The 25,231-nt window shown below is 42.6% G+C and overlaps 1 protein-coding gene across 1 annotated transcript in view; it reads right to left on the reverse strand.

Moving 5' to 3' along the window:
• Positions 1–7,483: 7,483 nt before the first annotated feature.
• Positions 7,484–25,231, reverse strand: part of MEP1B (meprin A subunit beta) — a 69,424-nt gene continuing 51,676 nt past the window's right edge. The window contains 4 exon segments of the mRNA XM_088469732.1: positions 7,484–7,546; positions 7,977–8,099; positions 11,888–12,059; positions 23,507–23,702. Coding sequence (XP_088325858.1) covers positions 7,484–7,546; positions 7,977–8,099; positions 11,888–12,059; positions 23,507–23,702 — 554 coding nt within the window.

The following is a 25,231-nucleotide window of genomic DNA, read 5'->3' on the forward strand; positions in this document are numbered from 1 at the left end:
TGTAGCCTTTATTTAATCAATATAAAAACACTGCTAAGGTTTTATAATGGGTAGTCTCATGCTTCCTGTGTTATCCTAAAGCCGTTTTCATTTCACTTATGTCTAATGCTTTACAAATGCTATCCTAAGTGACTGTCTCTACTGGTATTCTAAAAACAAAATGGTTTTCGGTAGTGGGTGCATACCCCTTTCAGCACTAGTGGCTTTGCTGAGATAGGAGGGCATGATAAACCTCTCTACTTAAGGAGCTCCATAGATGCTTTTCCTTCTAAGCCTTCCTCCTAAGGCTATAGTTTTTGATGAGGGTATAGTTGTGAATTCAGCACCTGACACCTCTCCTAAGCTAACAGTTTCTAGAAGTGACACTCTGTCTGTATTGAGGGTTAACTGGACAAGCAGCTTCAGCCAGCAACTCCATTTAATACTTTGGAAAGGTTTCAAAGTAAACTCTAATCCAGTGGTTCTCAAACTCTGTCCTCAGGACACCACACAGGTCATGTTTTCCAGGTCACTCAGCAGGTGCTCAGGCATAGTCACTACTCACCGACACATTTTAAAAGATCCACAGGTGGAGCTAATTATTTCACTTGTGATTCTGTGAGGAGACCTGCAAAACATGCACGGTTTGGGTTCCTGAGGACCGAGTTTGAGAACCTGTGCTCTAATCTATTTGTCTAGGAAAATTTACAGATTCAGCACTGGTGGTGAAATGTGGTATCCGTGTGCCCTGCAGGCACCCTGGGCTTGATATCTACAGCCATGACCAAAAGTTTTGAGAATGACACAAGTATTGGTTTTCAAAGTTTGCTACTTTAGTGTTTTTAGACCTTTGTCAGATGTTACTATGGTATACTGAAGTAAAATTACAAGCATTTCATAAGTGTCAAAGGCTTTTAATGACTATTACATTAAGTTTATGCAAAGAGTAAATATTTGCAGTGTTGACCCTTCTTTTTCAAGACCTATGCAATTCGCCCTGGCATGCTGTCAATCAACTTCTGGGCCACATACTGACTGATGGCTGCCCATTCTTGCCTAATCAATGCTTGGAGGTTGTCAGAATTTGTGGGTTTTTGTTTGTCCACCTGCCTTTTGAGGATTCACAATTTGGGGGGATTATTGCTGGTGACAGATAACATCATGTATGAACAACATTGTAAGGCTCATTAAGGTGGAACCCTCCCCCACATAATACTAGATCCTTTCCAAGAAACCATATCCTGTTAGGAGGAGGAGCAGTTACCTTTTGGGGCTGAAAGCTTTCGGTGATCCTAGGCATTCTAGTTGTATATGGTAGGTGTGCACTTGGATATTTGGTTGTAGTTCATTAGCTGTCATACATATGGATGCTTATCCTGCATCTATAGATGTGTCCACATACACCTATTTTCAAATCATGCCAAATACACCTGTTTAATGCGAGACAGATTTTGCAGTTTAGCAGCACCAAAACGCTAATAAGTACTCTGTAAAAAAAAAAGTACACAATCCAGGGTCAAATGGCAAAAGACGCGAGTGACCTGCAACTATAAGCAAAGTAGATTCAAGAGTGCACAGCAGGGGGAATTGCACCAGGCGTCTTGTGCCATGTGGTATATGAGGACACAGCTGTATGTTGTGTTCCCCTGAGGTGCTTTCACTGTATGCAGTTCAACCAGGACTGTAACCCTATCAATTCAACTCCAAGCACTCTGTATTTTTCTAGTGTATTAACTTACCATGACCACATACATAATAATAAAGATAAGTAAGTGCTGTGGATTTAAGTATCAAGTTTATTAATCACATGGAATAGAAATAAGCATGGACCTTTGAACCTAAGATGAGTGATGCTTCCGGCTGAGCTCTGCGTCTGCCACTGACTGGTGTCTGCTTCTTATCGGCTGCACACTAGTATCCACCGGGAGGTCTCCTCTCGATCAAACCCCTGAGTGTGAGCTTTCTGTTGTGCGAGCTCAATTAGGTCCGGACCACCCCCTTACAGCGAGGATGCCAGTTCCATCTTCTCATCACCATACTACACAATGGGTTCTCAAGGAGGAGCTTCCGATGTTGGTAATCAGGGATCACCTGACCCCTCCCACCTTGTTCCCTTATTATGGGTGTGTTGCTGGAGTGCCTGCTCCATCAGCTGCCTCCTTGCAGTCCAGCTTATTGCAATTGACACTACCGCCATCCACACCTGCTGCTGGACATTTTTTGTTGCCCCTGAGATATCGCTGTGCTACCAGGATCCACACTAATCCTGCATTGCTGTTTCTCAAAGTGTAACTGCAGCCTTCTGCAATCGCCTTGGAGAAAGTCTTTAAAAGCAGGGAGTGAAAATAAGTGGGGGCTGCCTGTATCACTACAGCTCTGCTGAGTCTGGGAGATCTATATCCCTGTAGTGCGCTACACCTTCATCTAAGCTAGCCTCTTCCAGCCATTACCAGCCAGGTCTGGATGGCGTGAATACCCCCCCCCCCCCCCCCCCAAGCTTGAACGTGTTTTTAGGTTATGGGATAGCTGTGGTGTTTTAGGATAGGATGTAGGAGCCTGGCACGGTATCTTAAGTGTTTTTGATTCAAATGACCTTAGTCCAGTCATCTCTAGTCATCTGTACCTAGTGTGATTTATTTTTAATTTTTTTGCATTTCAAATTGTGGTATTTTCTGATTTTTTTTTTTTTTTCATTTGTCATGCTCTTGATGCTTCTCCCCCCTCTCTTTCATGCCCCTCTTTTATTGCCTTGTGTTTTATGTCTAGACCTTATTGTCAGAGACCAGACTTGCTCTCAACAAATTATTAATTATTAGGTCAAACAAGCCTTCCAGAGATGGTTGACATATTTATTTTGGTAGGGGTAACAAACTAAAGCAATGTAGCACATTGTATATTCTCCATATGGAAATAACAAGAGGTCTCTTGTCCATTCTACAGCAGTCCTAGCATTGCTTTTCTATCAATATTATGACAATTTGTATAATCTGGATCCCCTTGCTGCAAAACCTGATCCAGTGCTGCTTGTCTGACATTGCATTCCCCAAATTCCCATTAGAGGCGACTACAGGAAGTGAATAAATCTTTCCCATTGGATAAGAACCCAGGCCCTGTTGGTTTTATGATGACCTATTATAAATGCTTTTGAGGAACAGCTTCTCCCATTATTACCCACTTTCAATAAGTTATTTGACACATCACAGGTACAGGCTTTGGTCGTATTCCACTTGTGGCCCTCCAGCTGATATGCAACTACACAAACCATAGTTTAGCAAAACTGACGGGGCATACTGGGATGACTCCTGCTGGCACTGTGGCAGACTCCCTGGCACACCATTCCACATTTGACGGACATGCCCTGGGACCACTGCCTTCTGCCAACAAGTTATTTATATTTCCAAATTTATAGCTGGCAGAGACATGAGGATTTCCCATTTTGACTATTTAACTACTCTATGTCCATCTCTAAATACTAGTAATCGCTCTTCAAACATCTTACAAATGTCGCTAATGTGGCCACTCCAGTTAATTGGAGATCTTTTATAGTCCCCTTCCAATAAGGAATGGTTTTGAGTATTGACCAATACATGGATATCAGTGACGTGCGGTGAGGTCAATGGTTGGGGAGGCACACATGGATAACAAAACAGTTTTATATCAAAAACTCTGGAGTATGACTGGGGAGGCTCTGCCTACCCTGACCGCATGTCCCTGATGGATATGGAGGACAACACTGTCTGCTTTAGACATGCATTTTATAAAATACCTAGTTCTACTGGATAGAATTCAAGGACTCCTCAATATACCCTGGCTACAGATACATAAGTGTTTTATCCAGACAAGTGGTGGTCTAGATAAAACACCATTTACTCCATTTTTATATGAACCTTAGCTGACAACTGAGATCATAATAGTTTCATTTTATGGTGATATCACAATCTTATCCAGCCATGCACATTGGGGTCAAAATTTTTATCATTTTGTTTTCTATGTGTCCGATATGTTAATTATAATTGTGTATATTGATGTGCTTATTAGTAATCAATCTACTATATACTGTGCTTTATTGTATCCATTTATATTTTTGTTCAATATTTTTTTAAATGTTAGCACATCTCCCAATGGAAACTGCAGTTGATTTGGTATTTGTGTTAACACTGTATTGGATAATCTTCGTGCCTTCACGTTTTTTCCTTTCTCATACAGTACTATCCATTAAAGGCTGGATCTCTCCATTGTAATAATATACAATATGCAACAAGTGCCAAAAAGGAACCTTGTAGTGTATGTACAGATGAAAGACATACTACACAAATATATTAATGAAAGATATTTTACTGTTAAAGTAGCAAGTTCATATACAAATGCATTAAAAACAAAAATATATTCGCAGTAGAGTATGCACAGATATACAAAGCACAAAGGAGGACACAAACAAAAACAACTAAAAAAAACCTCCAATGGCACAGGAATTATAGCACCGTTGGAAATGGGAAATATGATCCTTCTAGAGGTACATATAATAATCTCAGTCCTGCACGGATGCTGGTATAGAAAAAATGAAAAGTGGGGTTCACTAGTGACGAGAACCAACCTCTTGTGGAATTATGTGTGCGCCCTAATGGAGAGTGGCGTCTCACAACTCCAAATGGGCTAGAGCGTGTAGAGTAATAGTTTTAGTATTGATGCTGCAGCGTTCCTGTGGGGGTGGATCTGTTAAAGCTGGCCGGCATGGGTGTACGCAGAACGGGTATGACTGCCTTGCCGGACCGGTAGCAAACTCTGGACTTGCTTATGGTAGTCGGGGTATGTGGGTACACAGTGTACTGCTCCTTATGAAGGGGGCAATGCTACTGACCTGAGACCACCGAAACTGCCGCGGAAGTCTTGGAGAGACAGTGTCTGACGAGAAAGCCTTGCCGGGCCAAACGTCAGGTGGTCTCTCCTACGGAGTCTTACCTGTGTTCTGATGCAGGCGTCTCTCACTCCGTCTCTGTCTGTCTTCACAGTGTGTGCCGCCTGCGCGCTACTGCCCTTGCTGGGAATCTTCTATCCTGGTGACTTCCGGGTTCTCCTTCGATCACGTGCTCGCGTCTCGGATGCTGGAAGTTGCAGCGGCTATGTGTCTTGGATGCCGGCTGTGCAGATGAAGGGGGAGGGGGAGCAGAATCTACTTCTCGTTACAGGTGCAGCTGTGTGGTAGCTGTATGTTGGAGAAAGGCAATGAAACAAAATCTGTGCTCCTACGCGTATCAGCCTTACAGCCTTCGTCAGGGAGTATCTGGTGTCCATCTTGGATGTGGTCAATAAGTACCCATAGGTGGTGATGTCACTACAGGGTGATTGGTCCTGTGTACAAGCCGATCATAGTCCCTCCTACTGTGTCTGCTCAGTAGTTGATGTCACTCAAAGTCTTGGGCATATGACACCGGAGTGCTCAAAATGATGTTTTCTAATAGATCTACATGGGCATAAATACAAACAGAAAAACACATGAACAACACATATACATCAAGGGGGGCATACACATGAGCTAGTCGCTATGGTTGGTATATGAAGATATCTATAAGAGTTCAATGATCCAAATATACATGTAATGTCCAAACCAGTGCCCTCATTGGCGTGACATACATGTCTAGATGCACGTCATTGGGATATGGATCTTAGGTAATGCCAGATCGTTGTTTCTATAGTGATTATCATTAACCTGATGTAATTACTGATTTGACTTCATTGTCCAAATTCAGTCCTTGTGGTTTGAAAGTTTTTAAAGTGTATATCCATTTGAGTTCCTCTTTGTTTATTTTCCGTTCATAGTCTCCCCCCCTCCATTTTTTTGTTACTAATTTGATTCCCATGTAAGTCAAGCCTACGGGATTTTGCCCATGTTTCTCTTTGAAGTGGTTTGAAAGTGAGTGTGTTTCTAGTCCCTTCTTCACGTTCCTGATGTGCTCCGCTATAAGCATTTTTAATGCTCTGGTAGTTCTGCCTACATATTGAAGTTTACATGGGCATTCTATAAGGTATATTACCCCTGCACTGTGACATGTAATGTGTTCTCCAATATTGTATAGCATGTTAGTGGCTTTTGAAGTAAAGGATGTCACCCCTTTTGTTGTGGTTATATGTGCCTTGCACGCATAGCAGTGCCCGCAATAGTAGAAGCCTTTTTTCAGTGGCATGTTGGTTACAGTCATCTGTTTTGTCTCCTTCCTACTCAAGTGGCTATGTGTCAATTTCGATTTGAGATCACCAGCCTTTCTGTACACTATCTTGGGTCTAGTTGGTAATACATCTGAGAGTACTTCATCTTCCATGAGTATATGCCAGTATAAGAGATAAAATTGGAAAAAGAAAAGTAGACAACGATAAGAAAACCGTTAAAACCAAACATAAGACGTGTATTAGTCAAGCTTCTACAGTTCATCACGGCCATAAAACTACTACTACCAATACTAGATCCACACCAATATATAAGAGACTGAACCTCACATACCAAGTATATATGAGGAGGTTACATAAGAAAGACCCAGATACCCCTAAGCAGGTTCTAAAAAGGATAAAAGAAATAGAAACACCCTCGTCAGAACTCAATACATCTCAAGAGACTGTATTTTCCACATATAGCTTTGGAGATAGTTTCCATTATGAAAACTTAGCACGAATATCTTTAGAGAAAGGTTTTCATTCCTTAGAGAACATTGTAGACATTATACCAACATCCAACATACCCACACCAAAAATAGGAGATAAAACCAATGATTCAAGTTGTACAGACCTTTTTTTAGAGATACATGCAGGCAAACCGGCCTGCGAACTGATCCACACAACCCCACAAAAAAGAAAACTAATAGATTTAGACGAGGAGGTAGAGAAGGAGGAAAGAATAGGAGGAAAGAACAAACGACACAACAATCAACAATAGCTAGTACAGGGATCTTTAACCTCAGTAAAGTAACACTGGAACCAGAGCATGTATCATTGTTGAACAAAGGCTTAAAATTTGCACCAACCAATAAGATGAACAAATTTGAAACTTATCTAGACGTCCACAAATTTGTACGCAAATTAACCTTAGCCAAATATTTCCACAAAAAGATAGATACACAAGCAACACAGTCTGTAATTACAGACACCTTTAAACACTCTGCTTTAAAACCGAATTCCAAATTTTACCCACAGCACATGAAAGGACACCTTGTTGCCACATTTGAGAAGCTGGTCATGAGAGATATAGACAAACTAGAAACTAGGACCAAATATACAAACTTGAGTAAGAAAGAAAAAACGGCTTTGAAACAACTTGGCGACAACAAGGAATTGGTCATAAAACCAGCCGACAAAGGGGGGGGGCATAGTGTTATTAGACCGAGGAGACTACAATACAGAGGCGAAACGGATTTTGAATGATAGATCGACCTACCAAATCTTACCGAGAGATCCAACACCAGACTATACGAAACTTCTACAAACATTAGTGAAGGAAGGTCATGACAAAGGTATTTTAACTGACAAAGAAGAACAATTTCTCAACAACAAGAATCCAATAATTCCTGTCTTCTATTATCTGCCGAAAGTGCACAAAAACATTCATAAACCACCAGGTCACCCAATTATATCAGGGATAGGTTCACTCACCGCCAACATGTCACAATATATAGACACTTTTTTACAGCCGTATGTTAAGGCACAAAGAGCATACATTCAGGATACCACAGATATAATTAGAACATTGAGCAGATTAGAGTGGAAGGAAGACTATTGGTTGTGCACCAGCGACATTACTTCCCTATACTCAGTAATTAATCAAAAACAGGGAATAGAAGCAACACAACATTTTCTTAACCAAGATCCAACCATAGACAAGACAGACAGCTTTTATCATAGAATGCATAAAATTAATTCTCCAATTCAACTATTTTTGGTTTGACGAGACTTTTTACATACAGACCACAGGAACCGCCATGGGGACCAGGTTTGCCCCGAGTTATGCGAACCTGTTCATGAGTAGGTGGGAGGAGCTGAACATTTGGGGTGAGCATGACTTTGGGGCAAACCTGGTCCTCTGGCGGAGATACATTGATGACGTCTTCTTCATTTGGCATGGAGAAGAACTTACCCTTTTAGAATTTCTGAAATATATCAACAACAACGATAATAATCTGGTTTTTACTACCGACTACAGCAAAGAATAAGTCAATTTTTTAGACCTGACCATATCGACAGAAGGATCGAACATACATACTAAGATTTATCAGAAAAGTGTTGATGTCAATAGTTATATTCTTACAACAAGTGGACATCACCCAAGCTGGATACGGAATGTACCTTTAGGACAATTCAAAAGAGTAAAATGTAACTGCACGAAATTAGAAGACATTAAGACTCAATCCAGTAAGATGAAACAAGATTTTATAGAGAGAGGGTATAATGAAAGTAGTCTAGATACTGACTTACAAAAAGTTTTGACGATGAACAGAGAAGAATTGGTAACATATAGAAAAAAAGAGAAAAAAGATGACTTCAAAACCATTTTTATTACCCAGTTTAACAGAGAGAATAAGAAAATAGAAGCAATAATGAACAAACACTGGCATATACTCATGGAAGATGAAGTACTCTCAGATGTATTACCAACTAGACCCAATATAGTGTACAGAAAGGCTGGTGATCTCAAATCGAAATTGACACATAGCCACTTGAGTAGGAAGGAGACAAAACAGATGACTGTAACCAACATGCCACTGAAAAAAGGCTTCTACTATTGCGGGCACTGCTATGCGTGCAAGGCACATATAACCACAACAAAAGGGGTGACATCCTTTACTTCAAAAGCCACTAACATGCTATACAATATTGGAGAACACATTACATATCACAGTGCAGGGGTAAAATACCTTATAGACTGCCCATGTAAACTTCAATATGTAGGCAGAACTACCAGAGCATTAAAAACGCGTATAGCGGAGCACATCAGGAACGTGAAGAAGGGACTAGAAACACACTCACTTTCGAACCACTTCAAAGAGAAACATGGGCAAAATCCCGTAGGCTTGACTTACATGGGAATCAAATTAGTAACAAAAAACTGGAGGGGGGGAGACTATGAACGGAAAATAAACAAAGAGGAACTCAAATGGATATACACTTTAAAAACTTTCAAACCACAAGGACTGAATTTGGACAATGAAGTCAAATCAGTAATTACATCAGGTTAATGATAATCACTATAGAAACAACGATCTGGCATTACCTAAGATCCATATCCCAATGACGTGCATCTAGACATGTATGTCACGCCAATGAGGGCACTGGTTTGGACATTACATGTATATTTAGATCATTGAACTCTTACATAGATATCTTCATATACCAACCATAGCGACTAGCTCATATGTATGCCCCCCTTGATGTATATGTGCTGTTCATGTGTTTTTCTGTTTGTATTTATGTCCATGTAGATCTATTAGAAAACATAATTTTGAGCACTCCGGTGTCATATGCCCGAGACTTTGAGTGACATCAACTACTGAGCAATCAGACACAGTAGGAGGGACTATGATCTGCTTGTACACAGGACCAATCACCCTGCAGTGACATCACCACCTATGGGTATTTATTGACCACATCCAAGATGGACACCAGATACTCCCTGACGAAGGCCGTAAGGCTGATACGCGTAGGAGCACAGATTTTGTTTCATTGCCTTTCTCCAACATACAGCTACCACACAGCTGCACCTGTAACGAGAAGTAGATTCTGCTCCCCCTCCCCCTTCATCTCCACAGCCGGCATCCGAGACACATAGCCGCTGCAACTTCCAGCATCCGAGACGCGATCACGTGATCGAAGGAGAACCCGGAAGTCACCAGGATAGAAGATTCCCAGCAAGGGCAGTAGTGCGCAGGCGGCACGCACTGTGAAGACAGACAGAGACGGAGTGAGAGACGCCTGCATCAGGACACAGGTAAGACTCCGTAGGAGAGACAACCTGACGTTTGGCCCGGCAAGGCTTTCTCGTCAGACACGGTCTCTCCAAGACTGCCGCTGCAGTTTCGGTGGTCTCAGGTCAGTAGCATTGCCCCCTTCACAAGGAGCAGTACACTGTGTACCCACATACCCCGACTACCATAAGCAAGTCCAGAGTTTGCTACCGGTCCGGCAAGGCAGTCATACCCGTTCTGCGTACACCCATGCCGGACAGCTTTAACAGATCCACCCCCACAGGAACGCTGCAGCATCAATACTAAAACTATTACTCTACACACTCTAGCCCATTTGGAGTTGTGGGACGCCACTCTCCATTAGGGCGCACACATAATTCCACAAGAAGAGGTTGGTTCTCGTCACTAGTGAACCCCACTTTCATTTTTTCTATACCAGCATCCGTGCAGGACTGAGATTATTATATGTACCTCTAGAAGGATCATATTTCCCATTTCCAACGGTGCTATAATTCCTGTGCCATTGGAGTTTTTTTAGTTGTTTTTGTTTTTTGTTTGTGTCCTCGTTTGTGCTTTGTATATCTGTGCATACTCTACTGCGAATATATTTTTGTTTTTAATGCATTTGTATATAGACTTACTACTTTAACAGTAAAATATCTTTCATTAATATATTTGTGTAGTAAGTCTTTCATCTGTACATACACTACAAGGTTCCTTTTTGGCGCTTGTTGCATATTGTATATTGTCTCTATTGTATCTGGAGGACTACGGGGTACCTCCACTTGCAACCATCTGCTGCCTTGGTTAAACCCTACGAGTGAGCGCAAAGTGGTCTATCATTTCACTCTCCATTGTAATATTCACTGTTACCATTTCAGTTTTGTCCCTTAATGGGTTCCTTTTTTTTTTAACCAGAACAACGAAAAAACAGTTATAGTATTCTTTATTTTCCTTTAGTTCCAAATTGTATCTTCGTCTTGGAATGTTGGTACTATTAGTCTCAAATACAAATCTGAATTTACAAACTAATTTACTGTACACAACCTGTTCCCAATAAAACAAGTGTGCAAAATGGATCTCACTGCTTTTTAATGTTTCTGATTCAAGTTTTATTTATTAACCTTTAAAACGGTCCATTATCCCTAGAAGCAGCATGATTGGAAATATTGTTTCAGATCTTCCATCTTGCTTTGTGCAGAAAGGATGGTTTATAGTGCAGTTTTCTGTAATGAAAAAAGTGTACGTTAGTGTATCTGGAAATAGATTTGGTTTATATTGGACACTGCTATACATTTTAATACTCAGAATTGTGTATAATTGTGGAGACTGTCACTATTTCTCCATACTGGAGACCCATAATGTCCTGCCACTATCCCGCCAATCTGGTACCTTTCTTGACCTGCTGGAAATTGAGCGGTAGATCTATTTATGGCTGGGAAGGAGTAAGCAGCCTAGAGCTTTGGCTGCATAATAGGCATGGCTTCACCCCCTTATTGTGTGTGCACTGCTACACTTTGCCTACATGGTGCTGGGACTAATGCTGGGAGGTATATCTGCCTGTATAGACTCTCCTACGGCTTATATAGAGTGGTGCAATTGTTTTGCAATAAGAATTAACTATTTTCCATAAAACTTCCATAGAGATGAATCTATAGAAAAAAAATACCTTCTTGCTTGTGACTTTTATTTGTTGTAGGTTACATCAATGTTCTGTCTGTTAAACTTAAAACTAAAGTAACTTTATTTTTTTTAAATAAAAACAAATTGCTAGAAAGGACACAACTTATACTTGCCAGTAGAGAACTGAATCTATATTACTGTATAGGCCAGGAATAGGACCTGCATAGGGTATAATGGTTACTAGTAAGGTGTGGAAATACATACTCTAAAATCATTTGAGTGTATAATGGTCAGGCTTGTACTGCCGCTGTACTAGGTAATACAAATAATTTTATACTTACCGGAATTTTGTTGCTGCGCTTTTTCACGCAGTACACGCTGACCAGTGTAATTATTAACATGACGACGAATATGGTCACTGAAGAAGAAACTGCAATCACAACGGTGTCCTGGCTGGAGACTTTGCTTTGACATCTCTCTCCAACATACCACCAATCTTTAGTAACTTTGCACCTAAGCAAAAAATAATGTCTTGTTAAATGCCTTCCAAGTGTATATCCTAAAAAAGATATTGTAATTAAAGAAATATAAAACAAATTGGTGAAAAAGAGACCCTGTGGCCTCATCACACAAACACCACATGTGCCATACTGATATGTCACTCAGAGCATCCCAGTAACCGCTGTACTGTACACATATAAAACCATAGACCCAATGAGATGTCAAGAAGTTCGAGCTGCATTAGCACTAAAAGTTCCAGCATATCTTGCTGATAAGATGTACTGAGATGTGTCATTCCACCACAGCTGGGCAAGCACAGATAGACTCCTAATTATATAGGATGCTCACAGACTTACAGCCTACTCACATCTGTGTGATGGCTTCAGGGAGCAGTACTTTGCCTCTCATTTGTCCCATGGACTGTATGAAGACCTGCAGGGGAGGATGCTAGGCACTGAGCTGGAGACCATTTCTGTGGCATGGGATATTTGCTCCCCTCCTCCCAGCCCTTTAATACGGGAGCGGGGGGGATGCTTGTGCAGGCCTGGTGATGGACCAGGCACTAGGACAGCCCATTATTAAGCACTGGTCACTGATACATGGGGAAACATGCATACATATTAAAGTATATATTAATCCCGAAAATGAAAAGGGGCGACACGTGCACCTTTTGTGGAGCAGCTGCACATATATATATATATTTAAAATGAAACTGAGATGCAGGGTTATCACTGTTAATACAGAGGTTTAATTGATGTGAAACTACTAAAGCTAACGCTGCCCAATTATATATTCTCCTTCCACATACACAGTGTGACTCACAGCGGTATGCCCAAATTCTGTCATGTGTCCATCAGTGAGAAGAGGATCAATAAGGGGAGATTATTCTGGCACATGTGCTGTATACTGCCCACAGTGTCACATATGGTGCTGTTGGGTGGGTATCATGTCAGTAGATGGCATTTTGTGTGTAGGCGTCACAGGGCATTAAAATCACAGTGTCTCACATGTCAATAACTCAGTGGTTCGCTGCTTCTTAACAACTGGCGCCATAAGCTCAGCCCAAGTTCATGCTCCAATGATGTGTGGCAATCACCTTCCCTTTATTGTGTGGTCTCACCTTTATCCTCATTCCCTCTGAGGCAAATAGGAGCCTCTTTAAGCATATCACCTAACAAACACACATTGCTAGTTTATAGAATGTGACCAAATCAAGCAAACATGCAGACTATAATAATAGCAGGCTGCAGCTGTATCACTGTACTTCACATGGCAGAGGATAATGGAACGGGATATAGAGAACGCTTACCAGTGGGGAGAGTGTAAATGAAGCATATAGTATACATACAATAAAGCTGGCACACACTAATGCAAAGCATATTATTTATAATGGCTTCTTCAGGCAGTGTAAGACCTCAATAAAATCACAAATAAAAAACCATTTAAGCCAGCTATTGCTCTGTGTGGTTTTATGTTTAAGCTTTTACTTGTTTGTTTTGTTTCTATCAACTCACTGCTTGAAGCCTAAAGGATCACACACAGGGTACGATTTTTCTTTTAAACGATATGGCCGTTTCCAACGACATCGTTTAAAAAGTGCCGTGTGTGGGCATAACGATGCCGATGCACACTGCCGTTGATCGGGGTCGCTGATCTCTTGAACATGCAAAAAGATCTCAACTTGTCTTTCACAATTTGTCACTCCCCTCCACCATTTTGTACCAGCGGATGAAGAGACAGAAGATTCATTGTGAGGATATTTGCTGCCAAATGATAGGTCGTTAACATCTGCAAATCGTTAACCTATCTATATTGTTTGATACTGTAGTTTGTACAATCATATGCACAATATCGTTTGTAGGGGATTGTTCAGGAGTTCAAGGGAAATTGTTAACGAGATCATATCGTTGCCTATATCGTTCCGTGTGTACCCAGCTTAAACTAATTGCTGCTCTGCCTAACCCTAAGCTGGAATATTTCTAAAATTACAATTTTTATTTTTCTAACTGTGCGTACACACTGATTTAAATTAATGATAACGATATCAGTTAATGATAAATCGCTCACATCTTTCATTTTCATGTAGTGAACGATCAACGAATGACTAACAATGCGCGTTCCTGCATGGACGATTACGATATCTATGGTCATACATGCAGGCCAACTTGGACAATTTCAACACGATTTGCATGTTAAGAGATGACTTCACTGAGATATCTATGATAGATATCTATCAGTGTGTACACATAAAATCGTTTGCCCTGCACTACAGACAGTTGAAGGGAAATCTTTGGTTCTGCAGGTTGTACTGTGTGTATGCACCATAAGTCTATGTATAAGGTGCCATAGCAAGAGAATACAACAATGTGACATGAGCACAGACTAGTACGAACAAGTTTAGGTATCACAATCATCACATGGCCATGTTGTCTCTTCTGCCATGTAAGAAAATGCAGAGACTAAACAAAATTAATAACCTCATGTGTTCATCTTAAGCTGGGTGCACACTAGGACGAGGGATCGTCTGTCCTATCTGACTATTGGTAAGTGCATACCTTCATTACCAGTCATCGGCCCAATGTGTCCTGACTGACGTCACAACTGAGCAGGCATTTACATGTGTCGGGCCAGTTGAGCTGTCAGTCACTGGCGGCCTCTGCAGCAAGTGTATGGGTGGTCAGCTGATATATTGGGCATTGGCTGTGCTGCACAGCCGACGCGATATGTCTGTGAACGTCGTTCATAGACATATGATATATCGGCCATTCAGTTGAACAGCTGATATATCGGACAGTGTGTTGCCAGCATTACAGTGATTGTCATAAGGGTTTCTTCCATCCACATATCGGCATTCAAAAATGTATGGGATAAACATGACTTGTTTAGACTTGGATCTAAAACCTATTATATAATGCTGCAAGGCATGTGGAACGAGAGAGCACAGCAAACAATTATACGGGCAGATAATTTCCCATTTCTTTATATTAAGATTTTTTTAATATATATAAAAATATAAATGACAGGCTTAATCCACGGCATTCAACCATCTGGGGTGCCCTTGGTATGTGACCACACCATCTACATAATAAATATCATACAAACTCGGCACTCACTTTCTTTTCAAATTGCAACTCCTTTTTATTGCAATAATTTGTTGAGCTGACCACCACTTCACGGTCATTCTCAGATAAATGATCTTGGTCTGCCACCTCTAGCTCAAGCTTGCATACATATCAGTTAGTAAGCACCTGGAAATGTCTATTTCCAGGTGCTTACCAACTGATATCCATTGGTGTGGTCCTGTCTCTTTAAGCCAGGACCCATATTCATGATTAAAATGTATGCAAGCTTGAGCTGAAGGTGGCAGACTAAGATCATTTATCTGAGAATCAGTGTTAGGGACTGGCCAGATGGGAATGACCGTGAAGTGGTGGTCAGTTTAACAAATTATTGCAATATTTTGGAATCAACACTCCCTGTATTGAAAAGGAGTTTCAGTTTGAAAAGAAAGTGAGTGCCGAATTTGTATGATATTTTTTATAGAGAGAGAGAGAGAGAGAGAGAGATACACATACAATCCAAAAAGTAAAATCTGCAAACGCAGAGAAAAAAAACACAGGGCTTAGAAGAATGCATCTAGTCCTAGCCACATATAGCCAACGTTTCGGGCTTCTCAGAGACCTGTCGTCACAGTGCAGATATACATATACAGTCAGGTGCATAAATATTGTGACATTGACAGAATTTTCATATTTTGGCCTCTATTCACCACCACAATGGCTTTGAAATGAAACAAACAAGATGTGCTTTAACTGCAGACTTTCAGATTTAATTTGAGGGTAATTACATCCAAATCAGGTGAACGGTGCAGGAATTACAACGGTTTCTATATGTGCCTCCCATTTTTTAAGGAGCCAAAAGTAATGGGACAAACTAAACAATCCTAAATCTAACTTTCACTTTTTAATACTTTGTTGCAAATCCTTTGCAGGCAATTACAGCCTGAAGTTTGGAACGCATAGACATCACCAGACGCTGGGTTTCATCGATGGTGATGCTCTGCCAGGCCTCTACTGCAAATGTCTTCAGTTCCTGCTTGTTCTTGGGGCATTTTCCCTTCAGTTTTGTCTTCATCAAGTTAAATGCATGCTCAATCGGATTCAGGTCAGGGGATTGACTTGGCCATTGCATAACATTCCACTGTTTAGCCTTAAAAAACTCTTTGGTTGCTTTTGCAGTATGCTTCAGGTCATTGTCCATCTGCACTGTGAAGCGCCGTCCAATGAGTTCTGAAGCATTTGACTGAATATAAGCATATAATATTGCCCGAAACACTTCAGAATTAATTCTGCTGCTTTTGTCAGCAGTCACATCATCAATAAATACAAGGGAACCAGTTCCATTGGCAGCCATACATGCCCACGCCATGACACTACCACCACCATGCTTCACTGATGAGGTGGTATGTTTTGGATCATGAGCAGTTCCTTTCCTTCTCCATACTCTTCTCTTCCCATCACTCTGGTACAAGTGGAAGATCTTTGTCTCATCTGTCCATAGGATGTTGTTCCAGAACTGTAATGGCTTTTTTAGATGTTTGGCAAACTCTAATCTGGTCTTCCTGTTTATGTGGCTCACCAATGGTTTACATCTTGTGGTGAATCCTCTATATTCACTCTTGTGAAGTTTTCTCTTGATTGTTGACTTTGACACACCTACCTCCTGGAGAGTGTTCTTGATTTGGCCAACTCTTGTGAAGGGGTTTTTCTTCACCAGGGAAATAATTCTTCTGTCATTCACCACAGTTGTTTTCCGTGGTCTTCCGGGTCTTTTGGTGTTGCTGAGCTCTCCGGTGCATTCTTTCTTTTTAAGAATGTTCCAAACAGTTGATTTGGCCACACTTAATGTTTTTGCCATCTCTCTGATGGGTTTATTTTGATTTTTCAGCCTAATGATGGCTTGCTTCACTGATAGTGACAGCTCTTTGGATCTCATATTGAGAGTCGACAGCAACTGATTCCAAATGCAAATGCAAATGTCGCACCTAGAATCAACTACAATAGTTTTCTTTGATTTTACACTTTATTACCTCCGTACCCACAGCCCAGGGGTGCGGGAAAGAGCCCCGGGCTTCAGCCCTTCTTGGGTGGGGTCCCCACTTCCCCTGAGATCCCCGGCTTGGCCTGAGTGGCTTAGGCTGATAATGCTTTGGCCACGGAACCCCGGTAATAGATTTTGGGACCGGTGCCGATTTTAATTATAGGGGGACACCTACGCAATTTTTTTCCCCCTATATTTAAAACCAGGACTAACCCTGCAGCCTGGTGCTGGTTTCTAAATTACGGTGGAACCCTACTCGTTTTGTTCCCCCGTAATTTTTGGAACCAGGACTGGCTGACAAGTCCGGGGCTGGTTATGTCTTTTTGGGGGGGGGACCTTTACGTAATTTTTTTTAATCTAAACATTTTACATTAAGTACACACGCAGAAATATACACAAATCACACTGATCTGTGTATGTTTCTGGCAAACTCGCAGCTCAGGAGGTGGAGTGTTTGAAACTTCAATTTCTCTGCGAGTTTGCTCTAATCTCACCTGAAATTGTAATCTCGATTCTTAGTAAATTTGCATCTTTTTCATGAAAACTACTTCTGAGTTTGGCCGATGGTGAGTTGATTCGAGTTTGCAATCTCACCCGAGTTTTACGTGTAAGATTAAAGAACTCTCTCCAAAACTCACCCGAGTTTGTCTTTAGTAAATTTGCGAGATGAAGAACATGACTAAACTCACCCGCGATTGCAATCTCGACCAAACTCGATTCTTAGTAAATTTACCCCCTAGAGTGCTGTGCTGTGTTTTTTCTGAATTTGCAGATCTACCTTTTGGATTGTATTCAAAGTCTGCAAGGGCACCCAGGTGGATGTATTGATTCATGGGAGTGCTGAACCTTAAATATATATATCACGAACTGTTGCAGTACCGTTGTGATAAGGGAGCCTCCATAGCTTGGACTGGTCTTTCTAGAAAATCCCACAGATGCTCAATATCGGATTGAGATCTGGGGAATTTGGAGGCCAAGTCACCACCCTGACCTCTTTGTCATGATCCTCAAAACATTCCTGAATATTTTTGCAGTGTGGCAGGGTGCATTATCCTCCTTAAAGAGGCCACTGCCATCAGGGAAAACCATTGCCATGAACGAGTGCACTTGATCTGCAACAATTTTTAGGTAGGTGGTACGTTTCCACATGAATGCCAGGACCCAAGGTTTTCTGGCAGACCATTCCCCAGTGCATCACACTGCCTCTGCCGGTTTGCCTTATTTCCATAATGAACCCTGGTGCAATCTCTTCCCAAGGTAAAGGATGTGCACGTACCTGGCCGTCCACATGATGTAAAAGAAAATGTGATTGATCAGACCAGATCACATTCTATTGCTCCATGGTCCAGTTCTGACACGTGCCCATTGTAGGCTCTATCAGCGGTGGACAGGGGTCAGCATTGGTAGTATGACTGATGTGTGGCTACACAGCCCCATACGCAGCAAGCTTCAATATACTGTGTGTTCGGACACCTTGATATCATAGCCAGCAGTACATTTTTCAGCAATTTGTGCTACAGTAGCTCTTCTGTGGGATCGGACCAGACGAGCTAGGTTTTGCTCTCCACACGCATCAATGAGCCTTGGGCGCCCATGGATCACTTTTGGTAGGTACTAAGGACCTCATTCAGAGTCAGTCGCAAGCGCCGATGCACTCGTAACCGACTCGATGGTTAGTCCTGCGCACACGCAGTGGCCGCACTGCGCGTGCGTAAGCCTCGGAGCGACAGAGAAACTCTGCCGCTCCGGAGCTCGTTACCAAAGGGGCGGCTGTCGATGTTGATCGACAGCTCGCCCTGTTTGGTAGGCGGGCCGGGGGGTCATTTGCAAAATGGAGGCGTTCCTTAACGAACTCCTACCGTTTTGTGGGCAGCCGCACTGACATCATCAGTGATGTCAGTGGGGAGTTTCCTGCTCAAACAGAGCAGGAAGCTCCCTGGGGCTTACGAGTGCCGAGTCCCAACCTTAAGGTCTCGTCGTAAGCCCCGATGGTCGCGATTGTGATGTCCATCGCGACCATCAACCTGGTCGGTCGTTAAGGTATGGGTGGTAACCCACAGCTTAGCGATCGACAAGGAGGTGGTCGTTCAGGATGCAAGCGGCCACCCTGATTCGGTGCGACCGCTTGCAACTAACGACCGCCTCTGACTGAGGTTCTGAGTGCTTAAAATGGTTCTAGAGAGGTGGTGGATCTCACCCCTCCATTAGCTGCTCTAGCCCCTCCCATCACGCCCTAATCCCTCCCCTTCTTGCCCACCTGGCCCTAGCCCTTCCTATGATCATCAGGTCACCGAAAAGCACAGTGGCAAAGAGATCAAACCCCTTCTGCCTAGGTCCAGACGCTTAGCTGTCCCAGGCAAAGTGTTCATAATTTTAGAATGGTGCACTGTTATTCTACCAAGGCCAACACATCTGTGCTCTAGTCACCATAAACTTAAGTGATCTAGGTCCTCATTGTTTCCCAAAGGAGCCACTGCAGTTTTGGCTATGGGTAGGGGCGTATCTACCCATTGGCCAGGATGGCATTTGCCAGTGGCGCCAGCCAAGAAGGGGCACCGCCCGGCGATGCCATCCGCTGCCAGGAGGTAGAAACACATACTAGTTGTTGTACCTGGTGTGCGCCCCTCTGCAGTGTGTTGCCCAGAGACTCACACAACAGCAGGCAGGAGCCACTGTTATCGGCTCCAGTGTCAGGCACTGCAGTACAGTGAAGGAATTTAAGAGAGACTACAGCTCCCAGCAGCCCTTGATGCCAGGAGCTCTCGGCAGCAAGGGCTGCTGGGAGCTGTAGTTTCTTTTGCGTTTGATATCTGTAGTGTGGTCTGGTGTCGGACACTGGGGCCAGTAACAGTGTATGTTCTGCATTGCAGAACTACCACTGCCCGGGGATGGCTTTCAGGATGGTAATAATAATACTATATAAATATATTTTAGAAGAAAGGTATATATATATATATATATATGTGTGTGTGTGTGTGGGGCCACGCCCCTTCTTCATATGCCCACGTCTCTTTTTTGCCAGATGCACCTTCCCTATTTCAATTATGGGGGCAGGGCGCCAGTCACTTATACCCCTTTTACACCGGAGCTAAAACCCGGGTTATTGCAGGGTTAACCCGGGCAGCTCCCTGGTGTAAAAGGGGAGAGAGTTGGATCGCCGGGTCGAGTGACCCGGCAATCCAACCCAGGTAAATAGCTGGGTTTAACACGGGCGTAGCCCGTGAAACCCTGCTGTGAGAACAGCGCACTCCGGGTCACGATGACCTGGAGCGCACTGCAAGCCGGCCGATTGGTCCGGCTTCAGTGGCGCTTGGAGATGACGTCATCTCCAAGCGTCCACTTTCACGCAGGGAAAGCCGCGTCTATGCAGACCCGACTCCGAGTCGGCGTCGGCTAAATTCCGGGTCTGATCTGGATAGGAACTCTGTTCCAACTCCGGATCAGATCTGGAATTTTGGTGGAAAAGGGGTATTACTTTGCCTGGGGCTCTCAGACCCCTAGATACACTCCTGGCTATGGTAGCAAGATAGTGTTATAGAATGCTAAATGCCAGAAACTAAAGCTGGCCACACATCTAAAGATTATCTGTCCAACCAGCCAACTAGTTGATTGGTTGGAATGAAAATCTGGTAACATATGAGAGTAAATGATTATCAGCAATTTGCTCCTAAATGCCAGAAATCAGATGAAAATGGTCATTCAGACAAGTTTGTTAATTCTTTGATCTAAACCAGAGGTTCCCAAACGCGGTCCTCAATGCTCCCCAACAGTTCAGGTTTTAGAGATATCCATGGTTGAGCACAGGTGGTTAAATCAAATTGACTGAGGTACTAATTAAGTCACCTGTGCTCAACCATGGATATCTTTAAAACCTGAACTGTTGGGAAGCCTTGAGGACCGCGTTTGGGAACCTCTGATCTAAACAATTTATTCAAGCAACAGGTTTTTTTTCCAACTTCCGGCATTTGGAAGCAAATTGCTGATTGTCATTTGCTTTCATACCTTACCAGATTTTCATTCCAACCAATCAACTAGTTGGCTGGTTGGACAGATAATCTTTAGATGTGTGGCCAGCTTTAGACCCTCTAACACAGGGTCTTCAAACTTGGCCCTCCAGCTGCTGTGGAACTACACATCCCAGCATGCACTGCCACCTTTTTGATATAACAGCATGCTAAAACTATGTGCAGTGCATGCTGGGATGTGTAGTTCCACAGCATCTGGAGGGCCAAGTTTGAAGACCCCTGCTCTAACATGACCCTTTCTATCAGATACACAAAGCTCCTCTGCTCCTAGAATTCCCTCTTACTTTATTAATGCAGTCACCTGTGTTGAACAAGGTAATTGATGACAAGGGTGTTTCAACACAGGTGGCCGCAATCATAAATTAAGAGGGAATTCCAGGAGCAGAGCATTTTGTACCTAATGCAACGGGTTATGTTGAAGGGTTTGGCAACTTACAAATTCTAATGGTTCGTAGAACTATCCCAGGACTATAGGAATTGGGAGGCATTTATCTTTACTAGGCTTAGGCTGGTGATAGATTGTGCCTGGTGTGAGGGGGCACATAGTAACCTACCCTCCAACATGACTCCTTCCATTAGGTACACAATACTCTGCTTCCGGACTTCCCACATAATTTATAAATGCAGCCACCTGTGTTGAACTAGTCAATTGATGAGAAGGGTATTTCAACACAGGTGGCTGCAATCATAAATTAAGAGGGGAGTCCAGTAGCGGAGCATTTTGTACCTTATGGAACGGGTCATGTTGGAGGGTCTGTAGTAAGTGGGTGTTTCTGGGGAGCGGGACACAGGTTCTGTTACAATATGGAATGCTTAGGCTGGGTATAATATTTAAAAGAAATACATGCTGGTGATTGTTATCTGTCTGACCTAGGAGATTTTCTTTCCCTCAACTTCTAATACAGAGTTATAAGTGTAGTGTAATTAATTTGTTTGATATGCAGCTGGCACCCGGCTTTAGACAGATATTTCAGGCGGAGAGGTGGTGTGTAAAGGCATGTTTTTCAGAAAGGTCTGCCCATCAACTTTCATTTGCTGCTTAATATATCCTACACCATGACAGGTGCCATTGTAATGAGATAATCAATGTTATTCCCTTCACCTGTATTGTATGGTATGTATATGTGTGTGACCACCAGCGTGTATCAGTGAATACCCAAGGCGCAATTGCTTACATCAAATGGTGAACATGTTGCATATTGGATTAGTGTTCACTCTAGGGCTGCAGTGGGGCAGAGCGTCTGTGGGTAAAACGGTCACTATTGCGTGAAAAGGAGGCATGTTCTTAAGACCCCTTTTCTTCACTGTAGGGGGCGTGCCCAGCACTCATGGAGATGCTGGGCAGCCCCAACGCTCTTCCTGCAGCGTGAACAGACGCTGTATGCATGTGCATGGCATCTAATCACTGACAGTGATTGTTTCACCGAAACATTTATCCCCCCGTGAGACACTGCGGCCCGCGGGTGTGGACGGTACCCAGTCGACTGTTTCGTCGGGGGGCAAAAGTGGGTGCCCCACTAAAACAGCCTAGAGGGAACACTATTAGATGTTGTTTCACTGCTTAAACACAGTGTACACTATATACAGTTTTTTTCTATTCGGTACCCACACAACACCCTATGAATTTAGCAGTTGGAGAGCTGCTAGAACTACCCATCTTTCTATATATAATCGCTTTATGAAACTTATTAGCTGAAGTTCCCCAGTTCACAGCTGCATACTCTCAACTTTTGGAGAAGCTTCTTCATTTGGCTCGGATCTTTCGTCTTATCTAAATACCTTAATGTAGCACAGATACAGTGGTGCCTGCTGTGCATACTCGTCCCTCTCAGTTTGGCAGCGTCTGACATCACGTGATATGTCAGACAAGCCAGCACATGCCTAGTGGAGATTTACCTTGGGTCGGAGAAACAAGGCTATTCTTCGGGAACTTCACCGGGACAGACCTTTAGCGCAAGAATGAATTTTCATTTAAATAGCACAGTAATTGTTTGGAAATATGCAGCAATATCATGCATTATATTTCAAACTATTACCACGTTTTAAAGTAGACCAGTATATGTGTATACAGTATACTAGTTAAGGCCTGGATCACCACACCCTGCCACCGCTCTGTTCACTGCTCCACTCAAGCCTGCCGCTCTGTCCTGCCACCTCCCCACTAAATACTTATGCTTCCTGGCGCAGAATTGCACTTCACAAACAATTTATAATGTGAGGGAACACAATAGAAAATTCATTCCAATATCACTCCCACTCCCACATGTTCCGTTCATAGCAGAATTATATCTAGTTCATAAGCATATAAAATACAATAGTGCATTAGACTATTACCTGCAGACTGGCTTATTATCTTCAAGAGTGCAGACACCATCATTTTGACAGCTATGATCAGAACAGGGATTTGTCTCTGGCTTATCAGTGGTAGTTCTTAATCCAGATATCGATGCTAATGTTGTTGTACTGGTTGTTGTTGGTGCAGCAGTAGTGGTTGTAGGTACTGGCTGAGTTGTATTTAGATGACGAATATCTGGTTAAATAAAACATCAATAGCAGTACATTAGTACCTGTAGTGCATTACCAAGGCCACATAGTAACTGGCAGTTAACTTGCATTTTTAGTGCTAGTAAAACGCATGTATCAGTTTAAGTTTATGAAATTAACAATACCTAACACATAGTTGACTACCATTTGGACCAAGGAGAAGAGGTAATAATGGATCTGCCAGGCTGCGCCATACATCATTAGATAGTGGTCATCAGGTCCTAATGACATGATTAGAAATAAATAGCCTCATGAAGGCCTTGCTCACGTCACTAGGGAAGTGGATAGGATCCAGGAGGTTGGTCTATTATCCCAGTAGCCTGGAAAAGCATCGTCTCCTGGACAATCGGGGGAGAATGGCAAGTATTATTTAGCAAGTAAAATGCGCTACCATTTAAACTGAGAACTTAATTAAAATGTATTAGGTCTCTGTAATACATGCTTTTAGGTGGAATATTCATACCTCAACATTGAGGAGGATGGGGTTAGGAATAGGATATTCATGTGCTCCTCAAAGGTGTATACCCCAAAATGGGCATGGCCTCGCAATGCATTAGGCCACACCCCATGGGGGCACACATTTTAGGGGCATAAATGTGCTTCGTGTGCCCGTTCTCATCATGTTTGTGGCTTGCCCAGCTCTCTGATAGCCCCCATCCTCTCCCAGCACAGTGCAGGTGACAGAGTGCCCCCCAACTCCCCGCTGGTAGGACAGTGCCTGAAAAGCGTGACTGTCCCGCTGAAAATGGGATGGTGTGCCATGTATGAGATATTAAGAAAGGGGAGGCAGTCGCAGGAAAAGGAGGTGTTAATTAGTGCACTCAAAACAGTTATCCATAAAAGGATATACTCATTTATTTATAAAACATCACATATATAATAACAATAGGACAAACAATGAATAAATTTATATCAATAGTAATAGGACATGTATATTAAAATGAATAAGATTCCTGGATACGGCTCAATATATAGAAAAATTCCTCCTTTTTCTCCACAAAATAAATGTCATTGCAGTGCTGTTGGCAAAGTCACTGAGTAAGTAGGTGGGCTAATTAGCACTGCCCGGCGGCACACGGCACATGAGGCGGGCTGTTTGACGTGGCTACCGGGTGTGATTCTCTTCCCTGGCAACCTTCACAGCTGGAGCTGTAAGTGTTCGGAAGATCAGCCGATCCACCGCCTCATCCGTGATCCCAGGATTCAAAGACAGCCCCGGTCACCGGGCGCTCCCCACTGGTCGGGTTGAGCGCACTTACAACAGATTACTATCAAATTTACTCGTGACCCTTGCTAATACCACTTCTTTTCTTCTTACCAAGGACAGGAGTCACAGGTAACAACTTTATTTGCAACAATCTTCTTTACCTACTGTATATACAGCCTAATTAGCCCACCTATTTACTCAGTGACTTTGCCAACAGCACTGCAATTACATTTATTTTGTGGAGAAAAAGGAATTTTTCTATTTATTGAGCCGTATCCAGGAATCTTATTCATTTTAATTTACATGTC

This window comes from Taudactylus pleione, unplaced genomic scaffold (assembly GCF_031769625.1).
Source record: "Taudactylus pleione unplaced genomic scaffold, aTauple2 ptg000093l, whole genome shotgun sequence".
NCBI lineage: Eukaryota > Metazoa > Chordata > Amphibia > Anura > Myobatrachidae > Taudactylus > Taudactylus pleione.